Source organism: Grampus griseus, assembly GCF_964374135.1.
Source record: "Grampus griseus genome assembly, chromosome: 2".
Taxonomy (NCBI): Eukaryota; Metazoa; Chordata; class Mammalia; order Artiodactyla; family Delphinidae; genus Grampus; species Grampus griseus.
The window spans coordinates 36,668,234-36,695,051 of record NC_139018.1 but is presented as its reverse complement, the minus strand read 5'-3'; the positions used below and the strand labels follow the sequence as shown (position 1 = coordinate 36,695,051).

Below are 26,818 nucleotides of genomic sequence, written 5' to 3'. Positions count from 1 at the left end.
CAGACAAAGACAGTCCCAAAGACTTCTCAGAGGGGCTTGTGCTGGTCATTCCCCACAGAAGGAAGTGTGCAGGCAGTCGAAGCTGCTGTGGTTCTAGACCCAGCTAGGCCGCTCACGATGTTTTCAGCACCAGCATGCAGTGTGTTGCAGGCCATCGGGGGACATGCTAAGAGCTATCATGGGAGCACAGCACTGGAAGCCCACAGAGACTAAAAAGACCTAATGCTTCACTTCATTCTTCCAAACACCCACCAATGCAAGAAATCGGGCTTTGTTATTTTGTTTTTTGTTTTTAATGCCTGGATTTCTCCATCATTAAAGCTGGCAATTAGGCTTTACCTGGCTTTGGGATTTTAGAGCGAAATTTCAATAACAATGCTGTTGTTTACTAGAGAGTGTTTTCACAGGTATGTGTCCATTGGGAACTGTCTCCTAGAACAAAGAATAAGCCAGGTTGGGGAGCAGCTGGTCTTGAGAATCTGACTTGTTGAGAAGATGGAGGAAGTACTTTCCAGGAAGTACCCAGGTGTTCTGTTCTGTAGCCTGTTCATGGCTGTTTATAGCAACACGGGAATCCATACATCTTAACTGGCTGCTCCCTACAAAAAAGCCTCCATTACCTAAGTGGGAATGGAACCTTTTGCCACTAGAAGAGGTGGCAGGAAATGCAGAGGGAAGTGTGTCCCCTGCTGAGGCTGGGTGGAGTTGCTAGAAAAAGCAAATAAACGCCTCCTAAGCCACTGAGTCAAGAACTTCGCCCTGATAATGGGCTAAACTCTTAAAATGAACTTGCCAGATTCACCTGCATGCCTAGCACTTCCCTAGTACTCTCTGGGCTTCCAGATGCCTCTTACTGGCTGCCCTTCTGGGACCCCTCTCCAGGAAGACCATGGAAGTTGCTGAACTGAGGAGTGGAGGTGCTGTCTTCCTTAGGTACACGACATCCCTTTTCTTCAGGGGCAACCTAGGACACCTTGAGTTGCCCAGGTTCTCACCTTTCACGATTGAATACAATTGATGAAGCTCTCCTAAAATACCTCTTTGTTTCCAGATGTACCTCAAACTGGCCTACTTTCCAGAAGCTTGTAACTCTGGACATGCACTAACATGGCTTTCCACAGGGACAGTAGATGTTCTGGAAACTTCACTGGCTTAGTAGGCAGAAAGCCTAGGTCGATGGTTCTCAATTCTGGCTGCAAATGAGAACTGCATGTAGCGATTTTTCTAAATAGAGGTGCCAAGCTTTCCCCTTTGGAGATTTCAATTCCGGTTGTTCCTTTTAAGCCTTGACTCTGCCACTCTTCCTTGGGGCCCCTAGGCACCTGTTTCCTTAATCTGTCGAACTTGGATAAAGATAATCACCTTCCTTATCTCACACAGACGTGATTGTCTGATTGTTCCGATAAAGGAGATAAAGCATTACAAGTTCTCTGTAAATTGGAAAATGCAGGTTAAGATCTTAGGCTACTGTTGCCCTGCCTTGTTTTACTCCTTCCTTCTTCATTTTATCTTTACCTCCAAACATTCTCTGCCTCTTCCATCAACTCTGGACCCCAGAGTATAGTATTCATCAGTCCCCAGACCCCAAGATTCTAGACTGCCTTGTTCCCTTGGGGTATCCAAGCACAGGGCTAGGATGAACTTCTGAAAGATTACTTAATCCCACCTCATGCCTTCAGGAAGACCTGTTTCTGTTACATTCCAAGCAGATGAGAACCCTCTTGGGTTGTTTTCTTTTTTTTAATTAATTAATTTATTTTTTTATTTTTGGCTGTGTTGGGTCTTCGTTTCTGTGCAAGGGCTTTCTCTAGTTGTGGCAAGCGGGGGCCACTCTTCATCGTGGCGCGTGGGCCTCTCACTATCACGGCCTCTCTTTTTGCGGAGCACAGGCTCCAGACGCGCAGGCTCAGTAGTTGTGGCTTACGGGCTTAGTTGCTCCACGGCATGTGGGATCTTCCCAGACCAGGGCTCAAACCCGTGTCCCCTGCATTGGCAGGCAGATTCTCAACCACTGCACCACCAGGGAAGCCCCCCACCTCTTGGTTTTAAAGACATCCTCAGACATAGATATTCAGCATGTCCCCAGTGACTCTACTCAATCTTATTTCCGCAATGGGAGCCCACTGCCGAGCAATGGGGGCTTTGCTTGGGGCTCCCCTGCAGGTGGCATTAGGAAAGGCACCAAACGGAAGACGTTTGCTGTTTCCATTCATTCTTCTGCTGTTGCTTTAGGATTCTGGAACCTCTTCTACCAGCACTGCCTCTCTCCCTCCCCCTGAACTGCCAGGGTCCCAGTGAGATCTACTCCCGGGGATTCACACAGGCAGTCACAGCTGTGACTTGAAATATTCTTTATTTTGTAAACATCTGTGTTTAAAATAGATGAACCCTGCTCACAATTCATATCCTGGACCCGAGACACAGCACACGAAGTTTACCCGTCACAGGGAGATGCTGGGGCTCAGGAGCAGGTGGAGAGCCTGGGGCTGTGCCGAACCTCAAGACAACAGGTGCAAAGGTGGAGCCAACAGGTAGGCGCACCTGCTCAACAGTCTAAGGCCAGGTCCCAGGCTGCGTCCGGGACTGGAGAAGTTTAGGGGTGAGAGGCTGACTCTGGTACCTCATGAGCATAGCTGCACCCTAAAATCCCAACCCCTCTCCTGCCCCATACCTCTCCCCAGCTGTGGCCCTTACGGATGGGGCTTCTCAGGCCATAGAATCCTAACCCCAAGTTTTCCCTTCCAGAACCCCTAGGGTACAGTAAAAATATAGTCCCTCTTCCCCAGGGGGGCTAGGAGAGAAAGGCAATGGTCCTCGGCCAGATCTTCAGGGAAAGCAGCAACAGTGACCACAGGTTGGAGCCAGTGGCCAGTATAACTTCCCCTCCCCCAAGCCCCTGGCTGAGGGCACACCGCGGGTTGGCACTGCTGACCTCCCCACCCCAGAGTGATGCTGCATGTTTTAACAGCTGAGGAGTTAGTTCTCAAGGAAACATCCTCAGCTGTGGTCATGACTTCGTCCTAAAGAGGCAGCTCTTTACATTTCTCATTAGCTGACGATTTATAACTATTCCTGCCTTCCTTTTCCTTCCACTACAATAACCCATCCCCCATTCCCTCATCCTGAGCTACCCTCTCCTGCCCTCTCCTGATTTGATAAGAGTCAGAGGAAAGGTTTGGCAATTTCAACCCCCACCCATTTTTTCAGAGGAGTAAGGAAGTGGGGCTCTTAACCCTTCACATGTGTGTGTCCTGGATTTTAGTCTTTAATTAGTGAATGTTCGATGCCCAGTTTTGTTTTCACTCCAGCGCCAGCCATGCAACGCAGCTTAAGACTGATCCTCCTCCCTAGGCTTCTCCCATCTTGGGAAGGTGGGGAGGAACCCTACTAGGGCTGGTAACTGACTTGTTCCCTCCTTAAAGGGCCTCCTGCAAACGACTCTTGGACCATATGGGGTTAAAGAAACTTCTTCCTGAAACAAAGGGCCCTGGAGGAGGGAGTCCGCTTCCCTCCACCTGTAGCCACAGTGCAGTTGGCAAACCCTCAGGCCTCTGACTCAGGAGCTGAGGAACAAGATGAGCACTTGGTCTTGAAGGCTGAAGGGAACAGCACCAAGCATTCCTACCCAGGGCTCGCCTGCTTTCTGCCCGTGAGCCCCCTGCCCTTCTCCCACAAACTCTGGGTCTCAGGAAAGCCTTGAGAGCAGAAGGCTGGGCTCGGTGAAAGAACACCAGCGTGGTTCTGTCACCTCTCACCTGCCGGGGCGGTGGGGAAGTGCCCTTCTTACATAAGAAATGGAAGATGGGGCCCAGGAATCTCTGCTGCTGCCGAATTCCCCTCTGCTTTGCAAACTGCTGTCCTGGCTCTTAACTTGATACTTAGGAGCTGGTCCTTCATTTCCAAACACCTCCCCTTCCTGGAGTGTGTGGTTGGCCCCAGGGCTCTCCATGCCCCTGCAGTGCCCTCAGGCCTTGGTCCACATCTTTAAATTCGGGAGCCCGGGGTCAGGGAGAAATAGTGTATGTACTGCAGGGCAGGTAGAGAATTGAGGTTACTTCTTATCCCTGCCACCCCTCATCATTTTTTTTCTTCTCTGAAACTCAGTTCCCCCAAGAGGCAGGAGGGCAGGCAGCCAAGTGCAGCGGAAGCTGGGGATGGGGCGGGGTGGGGGTGGGGTGTAGGACAACCCCAGGCGTGGGGACCACCAGTTTGGGCTTTCCTTCCTCTCTTGCCGTTCCTCTTTCCCCAGTCACCGGGGAGGCAGGCCCATGGCACATGAAGGGGCGGCGGGGAGGAGAGGACGGGAAGAATTTCCCACAAAGCGGGGTGGGGCTTCTCCCAGAGCAGAGCAGGGAACGTGCCCCTGAGCCTGAGTCCACTCCCTCGGCCCGGCAAAGAGGGAGGAATTGAAAGGTGCTGTACCAGCAGCCACACAGGACACGTGGGGGGGCGGGGGGAGGGCTTTGATAGGAACACAGCTGAGGGGAAGGGACAGAAAGGTGGGAAGAAGCGAGGAGAAGCGGAGAGGAGACCAGATGCACTGAGAGAGAAGGAACCTCCAGTGGCCTTGACTCCAGACTGGGCCATCGTCTGGGACCTCAGGGTAGTGAGGCAGTGCTCACAGCACATCAGGGGCTTGAAGCAGGCCTGTGGCTGGGGAAACAGGCTGGAGGGGGCCATCCCAGGAGGAGGGTGGGGGGAGGGGGGCGAGGCTGCTCGGACAGGACAGAGGAGCTGCTCCCCGGAGCCAGGCAGGGGGAGGAGCAGTGGCCGAGATTCCACAGGGTCACCCGAAGGAGAAGAGAAGCAGGGCAAAGCCCAGGCTCCCTGTGTGCCCGCAGCCCTCCTGCGGGGAGAGAGGACTGTGCGGGGCGCTCCACGCAAGATGCTCAGCACCAGCAGGTTTTTGAAGAGTTCTCCGGGCCCTCAGGTTTGCCCTCATCCTCCTCCATCTCTGCCAGGGCCAACTCATTGCTGGCGGGTGTCCGCAGACCTTCCAGCTCCTTCCTGTGGGCCTGCAGCACCAGCTCGGTCAGGCGCGTGAAGGACTGGGAGGGCAAGGAACACAGTAAGTCCAGGTCTCCCCTCTTCCCGGCACCCCTGTGGCTGCCCGCCCTGGGTGGGGCTCATCTGCTCTCAGCCACTCTGCTGCCCCGTCCTCTCGCCTCCCCGCCTCGCTGGACTCAGCTCAAGAGACGGGACTCACCTCTTTAATGTTGAGGTTGGTGCAGGCACTTGTTTCATAGAAGTCCATGCCGTACTCTTTAGCCAGCTGCAAGAGAAGAACATTCCCGAAAGGGCGTCGCTCAGGGAAGGGAGGTGCCCGCAGCACCTGGTGCATCCTTCCTGCCACTGCACTCAGGGCCCGCGCTGTGTCGCGATAGTTTCTCAGAGTAGATAATTTCTCAGATGAGACTAGGACTTCCTAAGACACAAGCTAGCAGAGAATGGGAGAAGATGCTCCACAAATGCACCCCACCTACACACAGGCACACATATACACCCAACACACACACATCACATGTTAGGAGACAGAGACACAAAATTATTGGGACAAACTAATGAAAAACATGGGCTTTGAGGTCAAACAGACCCAGCTGGAATACCAGTGCTGTCACTTAAGAGCGTATGACCTTAGACAAGTTACCTCTTCCCTCTAAGCCCCAACTTCGCATTCTGTTCAAAGGGGATGAGAGCGTCTATCAACCAAGGCTGTGGAAGAGTTAAATGGGGTCATGCATCTGTAAGCACTTGCTTAGCACAGGGCCACACGTACAGTAATCAACAAATACGAATATTCTAGTAGGAATTGGCCTCTATTTTCAAAATTTTCAATGACCATGTATTATTTTTTATACTAAAAAACAATTTTATTTCAAGTGCTAATGGGACGCTATTGACTGAAGAGGGAGAGAAAAACTCTTGAGGCCCTCAGAGTAAGTGGGTGACTCTGGCCTCCATGGTACCCATCTTTCTTTCTGTTCTCTGGGAGGATGGTCTCCCTGTGTGATTGGACATTCCCTCAAAACCATCCTCCTACCCTCTCTGCCACCATGGCTTCTCCGAATGTGGGCCCTTCATGCCTTCATTTCCCTTCCTACCTCTTTTCAACTGTAAGGAGGACAGGGAGTGGGTGTGGAGGGGTGAGATGACTGTAGGACAGAAGCTATGCCTAGATGCTGCTAGGGGAGAAGGGAGCCACTTGAGGTCTCTCCTCCGCACTAACCAGGGTGGGCTCTTAGGCAGAGGTAATCCTGCTTTGGGCGCCTTGGAGTTGGGAGAGGTCTTTGTTTCAGGATGGACCCCAAATCACTGTCCTAAAGGACAGAAAACAAACTCTCAAGGATGGCAATTCAGCCAGTGCCTTAGGCTACTGTGGAGGTAGGGGGGTGTCTAATGATGGTGATAGAACCCTGGGTCCCAGTTCTCAGGCCTGGCCCAGGAAGCCAGCCAAAAACCCAAGGGATGGATTCAGCCAGCTCACTCGCACTTACCTGCTGCCCTTGCTCTCTTCCCACCTGCCGTTTCTGCTCTTCATCAGCCTTATTCCCTATAAGGATCTTCTGGACACCTTCTGGTGCATACTAGGGACAAAGGACAGACAGAACTGCCAGTGAGTCCTGCTTTCCCCCAATCTCCCCACCCACACAGCCTACACTGGCTTCCACACCAGCAGCAAAGTTAAGAGCCCTAGGGACAGAGTGGGCTGACCGGGTGCAGGTGCCAGGCGTCCCCAAGTACCATGGCTGATCCCAGGGGTCCCAGAGGGATGTCACAGGGTAGAAGACACTGATGCTTCCTCGGGCTGGACAACTGGAAAGGACACTGGACTTAAGTCCAGCCCCTTATTCTACAGATGAAGAAGTGGGGACTCAGAGTTCAAATGGCTTGCCCAGGGCTCCACAACTGTGGTGGCAGAGCCAGGACTGGAACCCCAGTCTCGCAATTCCACCTGGTCCTGACATTTCAGGAAGGAAGCTGTTCACAGCGTAGGCTCTGTTCTAACTCATTTTAGGGGAAGACACAGCCATGGAGGCCTGGCAGGTTATAGAGCATGGAGGGCATGGCTGCTTGGGCTTCTTCCTCATGTCTTACTCACCCAGAGGTCTTGATCCGGGGCTGCAGAAGGCAAGGGTTCCTGGTAGTGTTTGCTCGCCAACCCTGACAGCTTCAGCCCTTCCCATATGGCCTTCACTTTGCTTTCCCCTCTGAGGTGCCCTTCCCCACCCCCAAGAGTGAGGCAGCACATCCTACCTCATCCACATCACTGACCCACTTCATGATGTGCTGGTAAGAGCGCTCGCTGCTAATGTCGTAGACTAAAAATATACCCTGAGAGAGAGAAGGAGAGAGAGATGGGGCAGGTACATGCACACAGAGACAGCGCACAGTCATGGGGTCAGAATCGGGTGCGGTACCTTAAATGCTGGGTCCCAATCTCCCTTCTCCCTGCTTAGCATAATGAAGATCCCTCAGCACCCAGAAAAGTCTCCTCTCTCAGACCCCCACAGCTGTTGCTTCCTAGGCTCATCACAGAGCTCTCTGAGGCAGAAAGGCACCAATACTTTGATGTGGTCTTTGGCCCAGGGAGGAGGGTGGAAGTTGAGGGTGAGGGTGGGGACCCGCCAGTAGTGAGTGCTCAGAGAGTAGCTGATGAATGAATGATCAGTGAACCGCCCTGAGCCCACCCCCCTCACTCCCCAGCAGGCAATCTGAGGGCCCATTTGGGGATCAGTGGCACAAATATCTCAAACGCCCAGAGCCAGGAGTGTGGGTGGCAGCATCCCACCTCTAAACCCTGAAAATAGCGGCTCACCTGGGCCCGTCGATAGTACTGCTTTGTGATGGTCTGATATCTCTCCTGCCCCGCTGTGTCCCTGCAATAGAAAGCCAGCCCTTCAAAAGAGCAGGGACCATGGAAGCAGGTGGGGAGGGGAGGAACGGGACCTGGGAGACCCTGTGCCTTTGCAGGAGAAACTGGAGAGCTGCAGGGTGAAAAATCAGTGGAGCTTTGGTCCCCAAGGGGATCCAAACGTATCTGACTCTGCAGCAGAGAGGGCTGGTCATAGGTGCTGACAGGGCTTGTGGGTCCTTGTCAACTGTATCTGCACTAGGAGCCACAACCATAACTGGGTCTTGGATAACTTTCTCTAGGATTTGGCCATTGTGGCCAGACTGGTGGGACTACTCCATCTCCAGTCCGTCTGGGACCTCTGCAGGCAATGCCCATACCACTCTGAAATTGGGAGGCCGCTCCAAATGCTGGAAAGGCAATGCTTCCAGGAGCAACAGGCCAGAGAGCTATAGCGGCCCCCTGTGGCTACTTGTGGGAACTGCACTGTGCTGTAGTGAGGAACTCAGACCAGGAACTCCCACCGTAAGGATGGGGCGTAGCCCTCCCTGCTTGGAATCCTACCTCAGTGCTATGCAGGGCAGCACGGTCCAAGGGAAAAGCTTTATTGGAAGACAAACCCGCAGTGCTTAGTTTGCCAATTCCTTCTAATTCTTGCTTTTTGGTGACTTGCGGTCAGTCCCATAAGTTCCTTAAGAAAGAGATGAGAGGGAACTCCCTGGTGGTTCAGTGGTTAGGACTCCGCGCTTTCACTGCCAAGGGCCTGGATTTAATCCCTAGTCGGGGAACTAAGATCTTGGGAGCCGCAGAGATGAGAGATTAAGGCTCATGGGAGCAGGAGATGGGCTTTGAGACTTCTGCTTCTCTCCATCGAAAAGGTGGCCAGTTACTCCAGATGAAGCCTCTGGAATTTACACATGGCAGTGGCAGCTAGGGAGAGCCCCAGGTCCTCTCCTCCTACCCAACTCACCAAATCTGTATCCGTACTTTGATGCCATCTACCTCTATGGTCTTCATCTTAAAGTCAACACCTGGGGAAAGGAAGTGAGCAAGAAAGTTAGGAAGGGGGCTTCCCTGGTGGCGCAGTGGTGAAGAATCCACCTGCCAACGCAGGGGACACGGGTTTGAGCCCTGGTCTAGGAAGATCCCACATGCCGCAGAGCAACTAAGCCCGTGCGCCACAACTACTGAGCCTGTGCTCTAGAGCCCGTGAGCCACAACTACCGAGCCCGCATGCCACAACTACTGAAGCCCACGTGCCTAGAGCCCGTGCTCTGCAACAAGAGAAGCCACCACAATGAGAAGCCTGCGCACCGCAACGAAGAGTAGCCCCCACTCACCACAACTAGAGAAAGCCCGTGCTCAGCAACAAAAAATAAAATAAATAAATTTAAAAAAAAAAGAAAGGAAGGATACCCGCTGAAGAACTGAAGTAAGGCCCAGGGCACTCATACCTGAGGGTCTCCTTTTGGTTTAACTTGGCAGAAAGATGGCACAAGGTAAAGGCCTTCTTGAACCAAAAACTGACCCTCAGGGAGTGTCCAGGGCTTTGAATGGGGCTTCCCTTCCTCCTTGAGCTGGAGTTGCCAGGAGTAAAGGGCCTGTGGCACACAGAAGTGAATATGGGGGAATCCACTCTGTTGCTGCCTTACTTAGCCCCAAAATGTGTCTCACTCTACTCCTGTGTAAAGTCTTCCTTATTTATACTTCTGCAGAGAACCACTTGTATTTATCCCTCCTGGAACTCTAAGCCCTAGGACTAGCAGTCCATCTCATTTGCCTGGGTTTATTCTCTGCCTTATTAGCAACCAGGAGGGGTTATGGTGCCGTCATGAATGTGGGGAAGGCACAGAGACCCTGGCGAGAGAGGAGGACTGTTTCAGCCCCACAGTGTGTATAGAGCCCTCGGCACCTAACAAAGGCCCACCAAGGAGACGGCCTAGTGCCTCTGTTGCTGACTAGGCCCTTTTACCAGAGGAGGCACTGTTGTTTACTAGAAGGAGCATGGGCTTCAATGTCAGGCCTGTGCTTGGATCCTAACTCTGGCCACTTAACTCATAGCTATGACCTTGGGCACCTCTGAGCCTCCATTTTCTCATCAGTAAATGGGGACATTACCAATCATTTCAGAGGGTCACTGAGAAAACCAAATGAGATACAGTGCCGGGCACCTGGTGGACATTCAGTGGGTCACAGCTATCACTATACCAAGTGCAGCCCTGGTCTACATGGGAGCTCCTGGGTCACTGCCAGTGACCACATGAAGAGGCAGTGGCACAGCATGTCATTGGGGGAGGGAGGGTAGACGATTGGGTTCTCAGGCTCATCTGCCCAGGGGCTTGAGGAGCTAAGCTGCCACAAGACACAGGAAACGTAAGGGATTTGGCAAACCAGTCCAGCGCAGAAACGTATCTGGGCAATTTGCAGCAGGAGAAGTCAGCACCACCAGCAGCATCTGAATCTGAGTGACAGCAGTGATGAGGCACCTCTCCCCAGCCCTCACTGTGCCAGGCACTGTGCCCAGTGATTCAAGAACTGTGTCTAGGAAGTTAATTAAGCTGCAGTCCTAGTGCGCTCCCTGGAGACAGGTCAGGAATGGGCACCATTAACCGGTGTTCAGGTGAGAAACAGGGTGAAGGCAGAGTTCTGGCCCGTAGTCCCCAGGCTGCACAGCACAGCCCCAAAGGTGCCAGAATCCCCAGTGCCCCTGCCATTCCGCCCCGGCATTAGTTCTTTGCCAACAGGAATACTTCCCCCTTATCCACATTGTCCCCAGCTTTCCACAAACACAGACACTAAATTCAGGCTCTTCCTTCTCACCACTGAGACCAATCATCATTTAATTAAAAGGGAGAAAAAGATTCAGACTGGACAACCTTAACTAAATCAACTTGCTCGGAAGTGAATCATTTTTCACCTGCCCAAGCTGATTCATATCTATCGAGCTGTACTTTTCCAAATGGATAACGTCTGGCAGCCATTCTACCGAGGGTGCCAAGAAAGTAAAAAAAAGAGGAGGGAGAAAGAAGGAGAGGGAACCCTGGCCTTGGTGGGGGGCAGTAGCGTGCTCACCCCCTCCCTAGACAAGCAGTTGTCAAGAATTTGCGTCTCGGGACTTCCCTGGTGGTCCAATGGGTAAGACTCCACGCTCCCAATGCAGGGGGCCTGGGTTCGATCCCTGGTTAGGGAACTAGATCCCGCATGCCACAGCTACGAGTTCGCATGCCACAACTAAAGATCCCGCATGCCACAACTAAGACCTGGTGCAGCCTAAATAAATAAATAAATAAATATTTTTTAAAAAATTTGCTTCTCCCCAACACCCGGCATAGAAGGGAATCAAGAAACCTTTGTTCTTTCCCGGTACAGTGCCTTCTTCCCAGGAAAACCAGGGATTCTGTTCATTTCATAATAAAGCCAGCTCATCCTCATACCAGCCCAGCAAGCCCAGTCAAAGGGCAGCACCTTGTGCAAAGTGGTCGCAAGGGTGGGGAGCTGGTGAGAGAGGAATCTATATCCTTTATTCCACAAACCTCTATGGGAACTTACTTTGTGCCCTGCACGGTGCTAGATGCAGACAAAGTGGCCAAAAAGACAGATGGTCCTTGCCCTTACAGAGCTTATCAGACAGGAAACAAAGGCCCAGGGAGGTAAGATAACTAGCCCAAGGTTGGCACAGCAAGTAGCAGCGGCCTGTTTGATGGCAGAGCCCTTGCACTGTTCCTTGGGGGAATGAGAGGAGAATAGTGTGTTAACCAGGCAGAGAGGCCTTACCTACGCTTTGCTGTTTCTCTCTGGAGAAGGGCTCAGCGGGGGGAGGAGCCCCCAACACCAGGGAGCTTTCCCTGACAATGAAGGCAGGTCTTAGGAGAGGCAGGGCTGCCAAGAAGACAGGGAGCCGCCCTGGGAGTGAGCGCTGGGCTTGGATTCCTCCTCCCCTCTTCCCTCGCTTCTTAGCTGTGTGGCCAGGGACCAAGGCTGGGGAATTCTGGGGGCTCATGGCACCCCCCACCCACCACCGTCTTGCAACCTAGACCCTCCTGACCACCGATAAAATTTGTTGTAACATCTCTGAGAAATAAAATGCATCAGTATTGGCTCTTCACCGGCACTAAGGAAGAAACAGAAAGTCTATGCCTTCTGAGGGATCTTCCTCTCCCACCCACTCCCCTCCTTTAAATTGAAAGATTAACAGCCCAAAGATCTTCTAGTGAAATCTATTGCTCTACTCTGCTCCCATACACCCTGCACCTTCCACGGTGTCCATCTACCAGTCAGCCCTGGCCTGCCGTGACCTGTGCCCATCTGCGGCCCCTTCCCTGTCCCTGCGTGGCTGTTGGTTTTTTCCCACTGCTGAGCACTGCAGGGCAAAGTCAAAAGACTGGCCCTGTTTAGTCGCCTAGAGACTCACGCTTTCTCACCTCCGCCGGCCCTCGCCGCTGCTCAGAAGCTGTTTATTCCAGGTGCTTCACCCACCACATTCCTCACAGCCACTGTCTTCCCTGCTGAAGGGCTCAGTCCCGGTCCACCCTCTCCCTACCACTACCGCTGAAAGCATCCAAGAGAACACCCTGTCCACTGTCTTAAGGGCGAAGTGACAGCTGCCTGATGAAGCCTTGCTGTGAGGCCCACCTCATGTCCTCAGAATGTCCTGTCGTCTCCACCTTCCCTGGGGAAGGGTCCTCTATCCTTTCCAAGTCTCACCTCTCACCTGTCATCAGCCCCCTCTAGGTGTGCATCCTGTCCTAACAGTTTCGCCCCTCTCTGTTGCACCTTCAGACTCCTTAGAGAGAAGAGAGATTCTTCATCTAACTCCACCCCTGGTGTGTTCTCATTCTGGCTCCCCTAAGACAGCACTTCTCAAACTTTAAAGTGGATGCAACTCATGTGGGGACCATGTTAAAATGCAGATTCTGATTGAGTCGGTGTGAGATGCGGCCTAAGATGCCATACAAGCCTCTGGGTGAGGCTGATATTACTGGTCCATGGATCACACTTTTGACAGCAGGCTTCTAAGGACAGTGGTTCTCAAAGTGCAGTCCCCGGACCTGCAGCATCCGCACCACCATCAGTCAGGGCTTGTTAGAAATGCCAATTATTAGGCCTCGCCTCAGATCTACAGAATCCAAAACTCTGGGCAGGGGGAGGGGTGGAGGTGGCTAGGAATCTGTGTTTTAACAAGCTCTCCAGGTGATTCTAGCACATGCTGAAGTGCGGGAGTTCCATCTGGACTGCGACTTTGCACGGGAAGTGTCAAGGGAGGCAGCATGGGAGTTCTCCGGTTCTCAGGGTGTACTTTGCAGATGCTCAGCTTTAGAATCACCTGGGGTGATTAAAAAAAAAAAGAAAAGAGATACTACTTTGACTTTCTAGACCTAATGAATCAGAATTTGAGAGTGAGGCCCTGAAACCTGTATTTTTAACAGGACCATGGGTGACTTTTTAGATAGACGAAAGTTTGAGGGTTCTAATTTAGTGGAAGAGCTATCCATTAGCACTGGAGTCAGAAAGACCTGGGTCTGAATCCTGACTCTGGTACTTGCTGTGTGACTTTGGGGAACTCTCAACTTCTCTGAGCCTCAGTTTGCTTGCATAGAATGAGAATACCAGTGGCCTCCTAAGGGTTGGTGTGGGGTATAAATTAGATAATATATGTGCAGCTCCTCATAGGTAGAAGATAGTTCTCTCACTCCTACCTTCCCTTTGCTAAATAAAGGCTTCCTGGGGAGGAGCCAGGAAAACAAACCCAGAGCACCCTTGATGTGGGAAGGATTGCACAGTCTAGTCCCCTGCTACTCCACTACCCTTGCTCATCCAGAGACCGGCAGCATCCACGTCACTGGGGAGCCTGTTAGAAAATGCAAATGGGCCCACCCAGACCTACGACATCTAAGGCACACTAACGTTTGAAAATCACTGTCTAGCCCATCTCTAGGTAGAACACACGCAAGGTTCATGATACTGCTAAGCATTATAGCACACCCCCTGGCTAGGGGATCCAGAGCCCTTGGTTCTCATGCCAGCCCTATGAAGGAGGTAGGGGCAGGGATTATTACCGTGAGGCACAGAGAAGCCAAGTAACTTACTCCCTTCCCACATCCTATGGCGGAGCCAGAACTGCAAACAGGTTTCTCAAAACCTACCCAGGACACCTCACTTGATCAGTGGCTTCCCAACCCTCCAAGGCTGCGGACTCTTACTGCCTTTTCTGTCCCGCCCCTGCCTTCCCCACCCGTGTTCTGGTATGACAAGGCGTCTAGTAGTGGGTACACATGGAGCAAGCCCACCATAACCTATTATTAGGGAGCCCCTTGGTCCTGAGAGCTCACGATTTCACTAAGCCCAGATGCATCGCCTTGCACAGCGCCACGTCAGCACCCCTTCAAGAGGACCGGCTTCCTTTCCCGGGCACAGGGAACACCCAGGTGTGAAGAAACAAGCAGCTACCTCCACACCGCTCCGGCAGAGGTTCTTGGAGACCTTAGAGCCCTGGGAGCAGAAAGTCAAGAAGACGAGGCCCTCTCCCAACCAAGTGCCCAGAGCACGACCAGCAGTTCATCGTTTCTTCCCAGCACCTCAGATACATCAATGGTGGTGTCCGCCACACCCAGTGTCCCTTTTCGGCTGGAAGTGCACAACCCAAAGCCTCCGCTCAGGGAAGCAGGGCTGGCTGTGGCATGTTCTTTGTGGAGAAGCAACTCCTGCCTAGACCAGGATGGACATCTGACCCAAAGGAGGCCCATCAGTGGGCTTGCTGGTCACCCACAGCGTGACCTGGCCAACAGGAGCAGCTGGGGGAGTGCCAGTGCCGTCTCCGCCAAAGCGGCTCCTTCCAGGTGGTGCAGAGGGCCTGGCCAGTTGGTACAGAGAGAAGCAGGAGGCAGACAGATGTGCGGAGTGGGGGCTGGGGGCATGGGTCCCAGCACAGCTACCGGTCCATGCCAGACCCCAGGTGTCGGCCCGTGGGCATCCTCATAGCACAGCCCCTCTTCTTAGCGCGCACCTCAGGTTGCCTGAGAACTCTCAGCCTGTATTTGCCCACTGCCGCCTAGTGGCTCCCCCAGGCTGGTGGCAAGTCATTTCAGCTACAGGGCTGGGAGGAAGACGATGTGCCCTGCTGCTTGCCACCTCCTACTTTTTGTCTTCTTGATGCAGAGCACCTAAGAGGCAGAGGATAACTTTTGTATTTGACAAAATTTGTGTTTGTTTTAAAAATCTTCGCCTCGCACTTCCCTGGTGGCGCAGTGGTTAAGAATCCACCTGCCGGGCTTCCCCAGTGGCGCAGTGGTTGAGAATCTGCCTGCTAATGCAGGGGACACGGGTTTGAGCCCTGGTCTGGGAGGATCCCACATGCCGCAGAGCAACTAGGCCCGTGAGCCACAACTACTGAGCCTGCGCGTCTGGAGCCTGTGCTTCGCAACAAGAAAGGTCGCAATAGTGAGAGGCCCGCACACCGCGATGAAGAGTGGCCCCCGGGCTTCCCTGGTGGCGCAGTGATTGAGAGTCCGCCTGCCGATGCAGGGGACACGGGTTCGTGCTCCAGTCCAGGAAGATCCCACATGCTGCGGAGCAGCTAGGCCCGTGAGCCATGGCCGCTAAGCCTGCGCGTCTGGAACCTGTGCTCCGCAACGGGAGAGGCCACAGCAGTGAGAGGCCTGCGTACCGCAAAAAAAAAAAAAAAAAAGAGTGGCCCCCGCTTGCCACAACTAGAGAAAGCCCTCGCACAGAAACGAAGACCCAACACAGCAAAAATAAATAAATAAATTACTAAAAAAAACCTCCTACCCCCAACATCTTAAAAAAAAAACAAAAAGAAAGAATCCACCTGCCACTGCAGGGGACACGGGTTCGATCCCTGGACCGGGAAGATCCCACATGCCGCGGAGCAATTAATACCATGAGCCACAACTACTGAGCCCGCACTACTAAAGCCCGTGCTCCGCAACAAGGGAAGCCACCGCAGTGAGAAGCCCGCGCACCACAACGAAGAATAGCTCCCACTTGCTGCAACTAGAGAAAGCCCACACGCAACAAGAAAGACCCAACGCAGCCATAAATAAATAATTTTAAAAAAATCTCCGCCTCCATACCAGCAGTGCCAGGCATAAAGTAGCAATGCCCTTAGTGGCATCCCCCTGCCCCAGAGAGCAGGAGGAGGGGGTGCCCATGGCTCGAGAGCAGTGGCATGTGTCCTGCTGCCTTAACACCTCACAGACAATGACAAGAAAACTCAGTTAAGTGACAGTGCCAGGTCCTGACACAGCTATGACGGTGCTGCCCTAACTATACCAGTGGCCTCTGGCTCTTCCTGTGTCCTTGGCTGTGTAGCCTCTGCTCCTTCAGCAGCAACCCCCAGGGACTGCCAGGCCACACCAAGTCCTGGAGCACAGCAACAGGGCTGCCGTCAGAGAACTGGAGGACAGGGAGGCCCTGCTTTAGGTACTGGGGCTGGGACAGAGGGACAGGGCAGGGGAGACGGCACTGGCACTCCCTCAGCTCCTAAGATACCTCACTGTGGGGACGAGCTTACTGCCCCAGTCCACAGTGGAGGGCCTGGAAAGACCGTGGAAAGAAGGGAACAGGGCACATCCAGGGGAATGGCACTCCTTCCCATCACTGTCTGCCTCCTGGAAAGCATGGCAGTGCAGCTCAAGAAACAGGGTGGCTTGAGGACACGGGGAGGGGAGGGGGGGCTGGGACAAGGTAAGAGAGTGGCATGGACATATATACACTACCAAATATAGAACGGATGGTTGGTGGGAAGCAGCTGCATAGCACAGGGAGATCAGCTCCGTGCTTTGTGACCACCTAGAGGGGTGGGATAGGGAGGGTGGGAGGGAGACGCAAGAGGGAGGGGAGGGCTTCCCTGGTGGCGCAGTGGTTGAGAGTCCGCCTGCCCATGCAGGGGACACGGGTTCGTGCCCCGGTCCAGGAAGATCCCACATGCTGCAGAGCGGCTGGGCCCGTGGGCCATGGCCGCTGAGCCTGCGCGTCCGGAGCCTGTGCTCCGCAGCAGGAGAGACTACAGCAGTGAGAGGCCCAGGTACTGCAAAAAAAAAAAAAAAAAAAAGAGGGAGGGGATATGGGGATATGTGTATACGTATGGCTGATTCACTTTGTTATACAGCAGAACCTAAGCACCATTGTAGAGCAATTATACTCCAATAAAGATGTTGAAAAAAACAACAAAGAAGAAACAGAGTGGCGAGGTCGTTAACACAATTGTGAGGTCAGAGTTTGGTTCCAATCCTGCCTTTACCACTAATTGCCTGTGTGATCCTGGGAAAGCTACTTAACTTCTCTTTGCTTTAGTTTCCTCACCTGTGAAACGGGGATGGCAATCCCTGATGTCAGAGAATTTTTGTAAGGATTATGAGATAAGCTATAAAACCCATAACACAGAGCCTGGCACAAAGAGCTTTATTAAATTTTAGCTGAAAAAGCTATCTCCTATGGTGGGGAGGAGATTAGGGTCATGGTTTGGGGAATAGAAAAAGCTCTAGAAAGTAGGAAGGAGCTCATGTCAGGAAGAGGAAGCAGAGCGGTGCCGAGAGGGGAGGCAACCACGCTCAGCTGGAGTGTTTCAACGGAAAGTGAGGATGCCGCCCACCGCGGGAGCCACACGGCCCCCAGAGTCTGCCTGCAACCTAGATTCTGGCAAACCAGGTGTGCCTGTTGGTGAGCCAGCACCTCATGGGTTAATGTCAGGTGCCAGCTTGCCCGCCCGCCCAGTGCCACGTGCTTCAAGTGGAAACAGGACTCTCCTGGGTGCCAAATGTTATCACCGTGATCAACCGCAGCCCAGAGGCCCAGCAGCCAGCGTGACCTGAGCCTTTCCATCAGCAAGGAGACGCCACCACAGGAACAACTTAATACATCTGAAACCCAAGGCAGATACCCAATCCCTGGAGCCATGTTGGCTCCGGTTACCAAGCTCAAGTCCCGGGAAGGACCCCAGCCCCTCCCCCTGCAGGAAACCAGCATGTACGGGACAGGACGTGTGGAGCTCACGTGGGATGTGGCAGGAGGTCACCCCGAGCAACCCCAAAACAAACTGTCGGGAAAGGCAGATCCTGCAGGGAGGTGGCTGCCTGACTTTGCCACCCCAAACAAGGCACCAGCATAATCCCTTGCCCTCAGCAAGAGAGGAAACCATTTCCCCGCCAGCTGAGGGACAAGGGAGGGGAAGAACAGGGAGAGGAAGAAGACAGGAGAGCTAAGAGACAAATCTCAAGAGAAGATTCCAGGCACAAGTGTGCCTCACACCAGTCAGGTGAGGGGCGGGGCAGAGGGTCTTTGCCCCAAGCCTGCCACTTACTGCATCGCCCTTCCTCCCTTCTGTCTGGGAACTCTTAGCCTCACTGTTTGTGCGGCTGCATGCCACTGACTTCCTCTTACCCAGCTCCGGAATGACTGTCCCTCATGCTGGCCTTGTTCAGGGGAAAAGGTGCCCCCAGGCTCTCTGAGCACATGCATGAGGCAGCATTCGCACCATCTTGCTCTGGGAGCAATGGGAAGCAGGGCCTTTGGCAGACAGAATCCTGATCCTCTAACTCCAAGGCCATGATTTAACCTGAGGTCAAAGGCCCTGATTCAGATGTCCACCCACAAGAAAGACTGGCGATCTCAGAATGATATTCCCTCTCCTTTCTTTTTTAAGACACAAACAGATGCAGCGCACGTAGTGATACGGGGAACAACTCTCTAGGCTACTACCTTCGCATCAGATCTTGAAGGGAGAGTCTTTGGAGACCCTGGACCCAGGAACCCAGGGGCTATTATCATGCAGAAGGGTTTCCCAGTCAAACGTGGACTCCCCTGATGCTGAGAGGAATGCATGCCCCAGTGCCTGAGCCCTAGGATCTCCTACTCCAGAGTCCTGGAGGGTCACTTCAGCAGCCTGGCTGAGCTGATGGGCATCATCTGACACCAGCAGTGACCCTGAGCAACAGGCAATATTGACCTCAGTGTAAGACACTGACCTGTCACCTCTGCATTCACCAAAGAGGACCCGACTCGTGCAGGGATCACGGGAGCCACTTTCTTGCTCCCTGCTATGTCTGAGCCTCTCCTATAGCGTGTATCTGAGCAGAAAAGCTAAAAGCTACAGGAAACTATTCACCCCTTACAAAATGCTCCCCTTCTTCTCCCCTCTTTTCACAGTTCCAAAGTGTGCATGAGTACACAGTGAGTTTCTCATTGTCTGTGAGTCCCAAGAAAGCAATATTACTTGCAACTTCCCTCAGGGAAGAGCAAAAGTCCTCTAGGAAATGTACGCATGCATTCATCCATTCATTCATAAGAAACTATTATTGAATGCCTACCGTGTGCCAGGAGCTAAGCTAGGTACTCGAAGACACAGCTGCAAATAATACAGAAAGATCCTTGTCTTCAGAGAGCTTCTATTCTAGTGCGGAAGACAGATAATAAGTAAACTAGTAATTTCAGAGAGTGCTAAGTGTTGAGGCAAAAGCAGAATAATGGAGTAGAGGATGAGGACACCCGGGCACAAGCTGCTTTAGAATGGCTGGTCAGAGAAGATCTTTTAAAGGAGGTGACATCTGAGCTGAGGACTAAATGACAAGAAGGTACCAGCAGGGGGAAGATCTGAAGGATCAGGGCCCCAGGCAGGAACACATTTCAGTCAAACTTGCAGTTCCTCAGAAGAGAAAAAAAAGAGGGGCCACATTATTCTTTCCTCTGTGATAAAAGAGGGAAAGCTTAGCAAGGCCCTGCCCTTCCCTGGGCTCTCCTGGGGACCCACCGTCGCCACGCACGTGTGCGTACACATTCATGGACATAGAAACACACATTCATGGACGTAGAAACTTGTCTGGAGGCTCTAACTGAAGAATGTACCAAGAAACTTCTCAAACACTTGCAAGGCCAACTTGGAGACTCCTCGCCCCCCACTTTATGACGAGATCTCTACACAGACTGGCTCACGTATGGAAAGCACACATCCCTGTGCAGAGTAGGTGTTCGGGAAACATCGGTCCCCTTGCCCTTCCCACGGCTGCATGCACAGACCTCCACAGGGCCTCCGGGCTGTGTGCCACGCACTCCAGCTAACCCCGTCCTGCTCCCCTCCAGCAGACCCTTGACCTGGGCCTTGCTCCCTCAGCCAGCTCCTGAGTGGTCCGTGGGTACCGCTGAGGCAGCCAAGACCCGCCAGGCTTCTGACCACTCACTCCTCCGCCCTCCGCAGAGCCTCTTCTGGGCTGGGCCATGTTGACAGGCAGCAGAAGGTTCCAGGAGGAAGAGACTGGAGCCTGGAGCCTCAGGAGCAAACATCTTGGAGGGAACAGGCCCTCTCGATGCGCCTGCCCTCGCTCGGAGCCCAAAGAGCAAACTCCCAGCGAGGCTCTAGCTGAACTTAAGCTGGTGCGACCACGGCCAGGCAGAAGAGTAGCAGCCCCGAGTCCTGAGGGGTTTTCCACACACCCCGCCCCCAGCCCCGTCCCCTGGGGCACCCTGCTTAGTCTTCCAGGCCTCACTGAAATGTCACTTCCTCCGTGAAGCCGTCACCAACCGATGCAGGAGGAACTTATCACTCCTGTGTGATTCCAAAGCATTCTGACATGGTTTCTGCATAAACTCTGCTTGTCTGTCCGGATGCCTGACTCCTCAACAGCTCTGTGAGCTCCCAGAGAGCACAACAGCATCTCGCTCATTTCGCAGTCTCATTGCCTGGCAGAAGGCAGATACTCGGTGTATATTATTCAACAAAACTGAATCAATGAAAGAAAAAAAATGAATGAGTAGGTGTGTGAGGGAATAAATGAGTGAATGAATGAAGTCAGTACATTCCAGTAGAAAAGATCCGTGGAGAGAAAATTTTAATCAGAGAAGAGGGATCAGAGAATGACCCATATTTTGAAGCCAACTGTCGGCTCTCTCTTTGGATCGTGGGGCCCCAGTCACAGAGTTCCCCGTAAATATTATATCAAAATAGTATCATGAAGGCAACACTCAGATCTCATCCTCAAAGGTGCCCCGGCCAGACTCCTCCATCACGGCCCCGGACTGTCCCCCAGAGGGTCATGTCAAGGAAGCAGCCAACAGCAGTGGCACAACTGTCCCTCCAGCCCGGAGCCCTCAGATGGGGTAAGGGAGGCACACGTCCTCTCCCCTTTGGCTCCCAGGAGAGAGGTTCTGCTTGGCAGCCGTGGATGGGCCTTCTGGGGTGAGCGAGGGCATGCCCAGTGCAGTCTGGGAAAGTGGAGGAGAGGAGATGGTTCAAGTTAGGGTCACCTGAATGCAAGACGTGAGCATCACTTCCCTGGGGCCTCGGTGTTCCTAGTTATAAAATAGGGCCAATGATTAGTTCTTTCCTCCTCAGTGGGAGGGATTAAGCGTTCAGGAAACTCGGTGGTACCCTTGACAAAGCACAATGCCCAGGGCGGAACAGCCAAGGAGAGGTCAGAGGCCGGTGCAGAAAATTGGCACTTTTATAGGGAAACAGGCGCAAATATTAGATTACAGAAAAAGGCACTCTGGGAAGAGGGGGCAATCAGGGTGGAAGAGTAATAGCTGAATATCGACTTTCATGTTATAAAGCTCATCACCAAGCTGTCTGGGAAGCAGGGAGGAGGAGAAGAGGAGGGAGAAGCAGGAACCAGGGTGCTCGAAGCTGTGGGTGAATCTGCAGTTGTGCAGGTGGCACAGGTGCACAGAGCAGCTGAAATGAGGGCTTCTGAGCCATTCTCGGGGATCACGTCCTTGGGGCGGGGGGTGTGCGCAGCAGGGCCGGAGGCAGGGTGACACCTGGCTGAGGTCGGAGCCTTGAGGCAGAGCCGTCCTCTCGGGTCACGGCTCTCCCCACTCCTCCGCCTCTGCACATCCTCGCCAACTCACTCTTCCTGCTCAGCCCCGGCACTGTCAGGGCAAGGGGGGAAATAGCACCAAAGCGGAAATGAAACCCAGAGTCTCCTCATGTGCTCCCCAGGAAGGGCAGCTGGCACCCTGGTTCCCATGTTGCTCTGCTGTCCCCGCAGCTCCTTGCCTGGCTCAGAACGGCAGGTGCTCTGCAGAGAGTGCCCGAATGACCAAATGCACGACTGATGGACAGGATGACCTCAAAGCACATACTGACAGTTTGTTCATCTCCAACTTTCTTATGAGCTACGGATAATCATAATACAATGCGAGCAGCTGCCTTTTTTTTTTTTTTTTTTTTGAGAGCTCTGCCAAGTGCTTTGTATCTATTAGCCTCTGTAATCTTCACAAAGACCATTAAGGAAGGTTCTGTTACTATCTTCCATTTACAGATGTGGAAATTAAGGGCAGAGACGTTAAGTGTCTGTAAGGCCACGGCAAGTCTTAGGCATGTGGTCTGCGCTCCTTCTATTCTGCTCAGCTTCTCACCTCCCCTTCCTTTCTGCAGGCCTCCCAACACGGTGGGGAACACAGACCCACCTGACCCTCCCGCGGTGTACACGGCATGTATACATAGTGCCTTGCGGTCTGGGGGCCCGCACACCTCAGGACCACGGTGCCCAAGCATTGGCCCCCATGTTTGTTAGGCCACTGGATTGCAGGCTATTGATCTCTCCCCCCCTGGTCCTTCCCCAGCCCACTCCCCCATCTTCAGTTACTCACAAGCCCTTTCCCCAGGCAAGGAGAGCCAGTTCAAAGAGAACTTCCTGAGAAAGATGCTACTGCAGCAGCAAACCCAGCCTGAGGAACCAAGCCTGAAGCCACAGCCGTTCAAACAGTGAAGCCGGAAAATTATAGGCCGAAGCCTCCTAGAAGCCCAGAAGGTGGCCTTCAAGACAAAAAGGTCCCCAGGACAGAGACAGAGATGACAGGGTCTCAGGGAAGACCAAGGATTGGGGGGAGAAAACCAACTCAAGGACAGTCCCTACAGCTTGCATGAGTGGCTGACACGTGGCCGCCACACAGAAAGGAAATCAAAGGTCCCCTGCGTGTCGATGTCCACTAGGATGGGACATCATCTCCCCGCTGGGCAGGCAGCGCCAGCCGCACGAGGCCCTCTCAGGTTTGAACTACTCGCTGCTTCCGGAGGGAAACAAGAACAGGGGGTTGCGTGGAGTTTGGTGTTGGTGCCCCAGGAGGGGGAGGGGTGGAAGAGAGAGAAGATCCTATGTGCCCACATACTACCACTGGTCTCCCCTGACTGGTCTCCCTGCCCCAAGGCCTAAGCCCCTCTCCCAGCCAACATCCTAAGTGCCACCTTCATCCTGTCGTCCCCCTGCTCGAGAAACCCTTGACGCCATCACGAAGGCTGGAGTTCCGGCTCCTCAGCCAGGCCCTCAATGCCCTCTGCCCTCGTTTGTTCATTAGTTTAACATTTATGGAGAGCGTGCCTGGCCCTGTTCTGGGACTACGAAAACAAAGAGGAATGAGGTTTGGTCTGACCCTCAAGGCACGTGAAGTATAGTTTGGGAGACAGAGAGATAAACAGAGGAATGTTCTCCTCCCCTAAAACTCCCTTCTGTTCCAGCCAGACTGCCCAGAGTTCCATGAACACCCACTGAATTCCCACCTCTGTCGTCTCTGCTCCCGTCACTCCATCTGCTCCTTCCCCTACAGGAACTGAGATGCAGCCCACACTGCAAGCCCTCTCTCCAGCCTTCCCTCCTCCCTGAGCCTCCCTGCCGCTTCCGTCCACACGGCCCCTCTCCTTCTGTGACCTCCTCCATCTAGTGCTTTGTGTAGCATTAGCACTCATGCACGGGCCCCTCACCATGCACGGGCTGCCTAAGACAAGTCTTGCGTGGTTACTTAGCTGCTGATACCGAATGTGATACCTTCATTGCTACTAGGAACAATGAGGATATCATCCATCCCCTACATTTGAAGAGTGCTTCACAAAGTGCTTGCAAAGAGATTCTCTAATTGTGGCCAAGGCTCTTTTTCGCCTGTGTTGCTTCCCCAACTAGATCACAGGCTTCTGTGGGCAGGAAAAGGTGGACCGCAATCTGTCTCTAACATGCCTGACGCGGTACTTTGTAGCGAATGTTTAATTAATTGGCTTAACAGGTGAAGAAACAGCAGAAAACATCACAGTGCTGACTGCCCGCCTCTGCACGGGCCCCTTCAGGGTCAGCACAGCTGCATGGGAAATAAATGCCGGTGGCACGGACCCAGCTCAGGGCCACCTGCCCACCTGCTGACCAGAAAGAAGAGGGGCGGTCAGTGCCTCCACCTACCTGGGAGGTCTCCTCACTGCCCCCTGCAGGCCCATTTCTGGAATGTCACATGCTCTTACAGTAAGTGGCCTAAACAGTGAATCACAAATTGACATGATCCAAGAATCTGAACTCTGTCTTGGTAGTCACTGGTGAATTGCCCCGTTTTCCCTATTCCACAGAAGCAGCTCTGGGAAACGTGCAGAGATCAACGTCCATGATCAGGTCGCAGCGCCAAGCCCAGATACAGGACACACGTTTTTTGTTTTTGTTTTTTTTTTTGGAATGGATAAATTAATGAATAGGACTTGGTAGTACCCATTTTCTTGGCTCCTTGATTTGTCTCCTGGCTGCCCCTTCCATCACCCTGGGGAACTTTTTGTATCCCTGAAGGGAAAGCTTTTCTTGACCATCCAACTCTTCTCCTAAGTCTTAGTTACAGCCAAAAAACACGCCTAAGACAAGGCAGAGTCACAAGTGCTGTGGAAAGCTTTAAACCGGAAAGCATTTAAGAAACCCAGTGGGGCAGATTTTAAAAGGCTGTTGTGAAGAAAGGCAGGTTTCTTTCTCTTCCATGGAATCTAAACTCCTAAAAAGTCCTCTCTATCCTGGGTAAAGGTGGACCCAGCCATCAGTGCAGAGAAAGTGCTAACCTGCTGCCCTTTGTCCTCAAGCCTGCAACCTGTCCTCATATCCCGTCTGGTTCCTCAGCCATTCCCAGGCACTCCCCCAACATCTCCTCTTCCCTGAGCCTTCCCCAGAGGCCCGCAGCCCTCCCTTGGTCTCCAGACCTGTCCCATCCCTGAGATGTGTCTCATTCAAACAGCGGCCCAGTCCAGGCTCCAGGGCCTCCTAGGAGCTAGCTATACAGCTCCCCTGAGGAAGATGAATGCATCTATCTGTCCCCTGACCCTAAGCCCCTTGAAGACAGTGAAGCAAAGAGAGAATGAGACCCCAGGAGCTCAATGATGATGACAATGGTAATAGCAGCAGTCTTTTACAAACATTATCTCATTTAATCCTTCCAACAGCTGGGCAGGTAGGAACTGTTATCATTCCCATTCTACAGATGAGAAACTAAAGCTCAGAAGCTGAAGTGATATTCAAGGTCACGCTGCCCCAAAGTGAGATTTCCAGGTCTGTCTGACAACAAAGCCTGCCTCTGGACCATGAGGCTCTCATCCTCCTGGCTCTACCTGCTCCCTCTTTTCTCTTGGCAAGGAGCCTGTGTGGGGAGGGAGGGCGGAAGTCTCAAGTGGAAGCCTAGTCTGGGGCCCTTCCTGACAGGAGAGGGGACCTGGGCAGTGCTGAAGCCACTCCAGGGCATCACTCAGGGAACCTGTTAGATGTGAGTGGAATGCCCTCCACTCAGACCTCTCAGAGGAGGAGGCCACTCAGGGTTCAAGAGGGGACTCTCAGAGGGGAGGCCACCCACTCCTATGGACCAGTGAGCCCATAACCGTCCTGTCCGGGATGCCACAAGGCCTCGTCCCTCTAAGCACAGGCTCCAGCGTTGCCAGAGCAAAGAGATCTCCTCTAAGGTGAGTCCTGCCTGCTTTCTGATCCCCTTGCCTGGCAAGTAATCCTCCTGGTCCTTAGCTGCCTTCAAGACAAATGCTTCAGCTGGCTGCTTTTCGGAAGCTGGCTAGTAAATGCCCCCTTCACCGGCACATGGGCTCTCACCTTGGCCATGCCCTCCTCGCAGGTGTCCCACCTTGTGGCTTCCCTCCACAACTGTGCCCTGTCAAGTCAATCCCTTCCTCCTCTCTTCCCCCTCCTGGCTCCACACTGGGTCGCCCCTGGACTGAGGGTACCCAGTGACTCAGAACTCGACTCCCCCCACAGTGAACCCCTGTCCCCGAGCACAAGCTTTTTCTCCCCCTCCCCCTCTGCACCTGAGGGTGGGGGGATGTCATATCGGTGGCTTTGATTCTCACTGCCCCAGCTTGGGGTACCCAGGCCTACGCCACCCTGTTATCTCGGCTTCTACGGGGAGGCTCCCCAGCGTGAGGCCCGAGCGCCTTCCATAGTCACGGACAGCAGCAGGGAGCCTGTCACCTCCAGGAACCCAGGCTTAAATCCCCAGCCGGTGGCCCCTCACCCCGGGACTCATCCCCTCGTTCTCGCCTCCCACGACACCGCCGCTAGCCGGAGGGGCGGACCCTTGTTCCCGGGCTGGGGAAGGGGCAGGGGCCGCCCCGACAAGGGGCGGCGGCGGGGAGGGTGGGGCGCCCCCGGCCACCGCCCCTTACCGATGGTGGAGATGTGCGAGGAGTGGAACTCGTTGTCGGTGAAGCGACACAGCAGGCAGGTCTTGCCTACCCCGGAGTCCCCGATCAGCAGCAACCGGAACAGCACATCGTACTGCTTCGCCATGGCTGGGCCGGCGGGCCGGCGGGCGAGCGGGCGGGCGGGCGGCGGGCTCAGCCCCGCTCGCCCCGGGCCATCGCGGCGCGCGCCCGCCCGAGAACTGCGCCGGTGGCGAGAAGGAAGCGGGGCCGGCCCGCGCCGCCTCGCCGCCGTTCGCTCGCTCGGTGCCGGGAAGCGTGTGCGGCGGGAGCGCGGTGGGAGGAGAGAGCCGGCCCTCGCCCGCCCCTTCCCCTGCGCCGCCGCCGCCACCGCCCGGAGAGGGGGCGGGGAACGCGCGCTGGGGAGGAGACCCCTAGGCGGGGGGGGGGCGAGGGCGGTGCGCGCTCCCCGCCCAGAGGGTGCGCAGCCCGGGGAGGGACCCGCCCCGGGACCCGCCCCCCTCCCGCCCCCCTCCCGCCCTCTTTACGCCGGGACCCGGGACAGATCGGTGGCGGGGTGGGGA

At 53.9% G+C, this 26,818-nt stretch overlaps 1 protein-coding gene across 1 annotated transcript; it reads right to left on the bottom strand.

Moving 5' to 3' along the window:
- Nucleotides 1-2,334: 2,334 nt before the first annotated feature.
- On the bottom strand, nucleotides 2,335-26,473 carry RAB15 (RAB15, member RAS oncogene family). The gene is made up of 7 exons (XM_082646918.1): nucleotides 26,259-26,473; nucleotides 8,823-8,883; nucleotides 7,817-7,877; nucleotides 7,255-7,332; nucleotides 6,495-6,584; nucleotides 5,207-5,272; nucleotides 2,335-5,048 (listed from the first exon to the last, which is right to left on the bottom strand). The coding sequence occupies exons 1-7, from the start codon at nucleotides 26,380-26,382 to the stop codon at nucleotides 4,890-4,892; spliced, it is 639 nt and encodes a 212-aa protein (XP_082503044.1). The 5' UTR covers nucleotides 26,383-26,473; the 3' UTR covers nucleotides 2,335-4,889.
- Nucleotides 26,474-26,818: the final 345 nt, after the last annotated feature.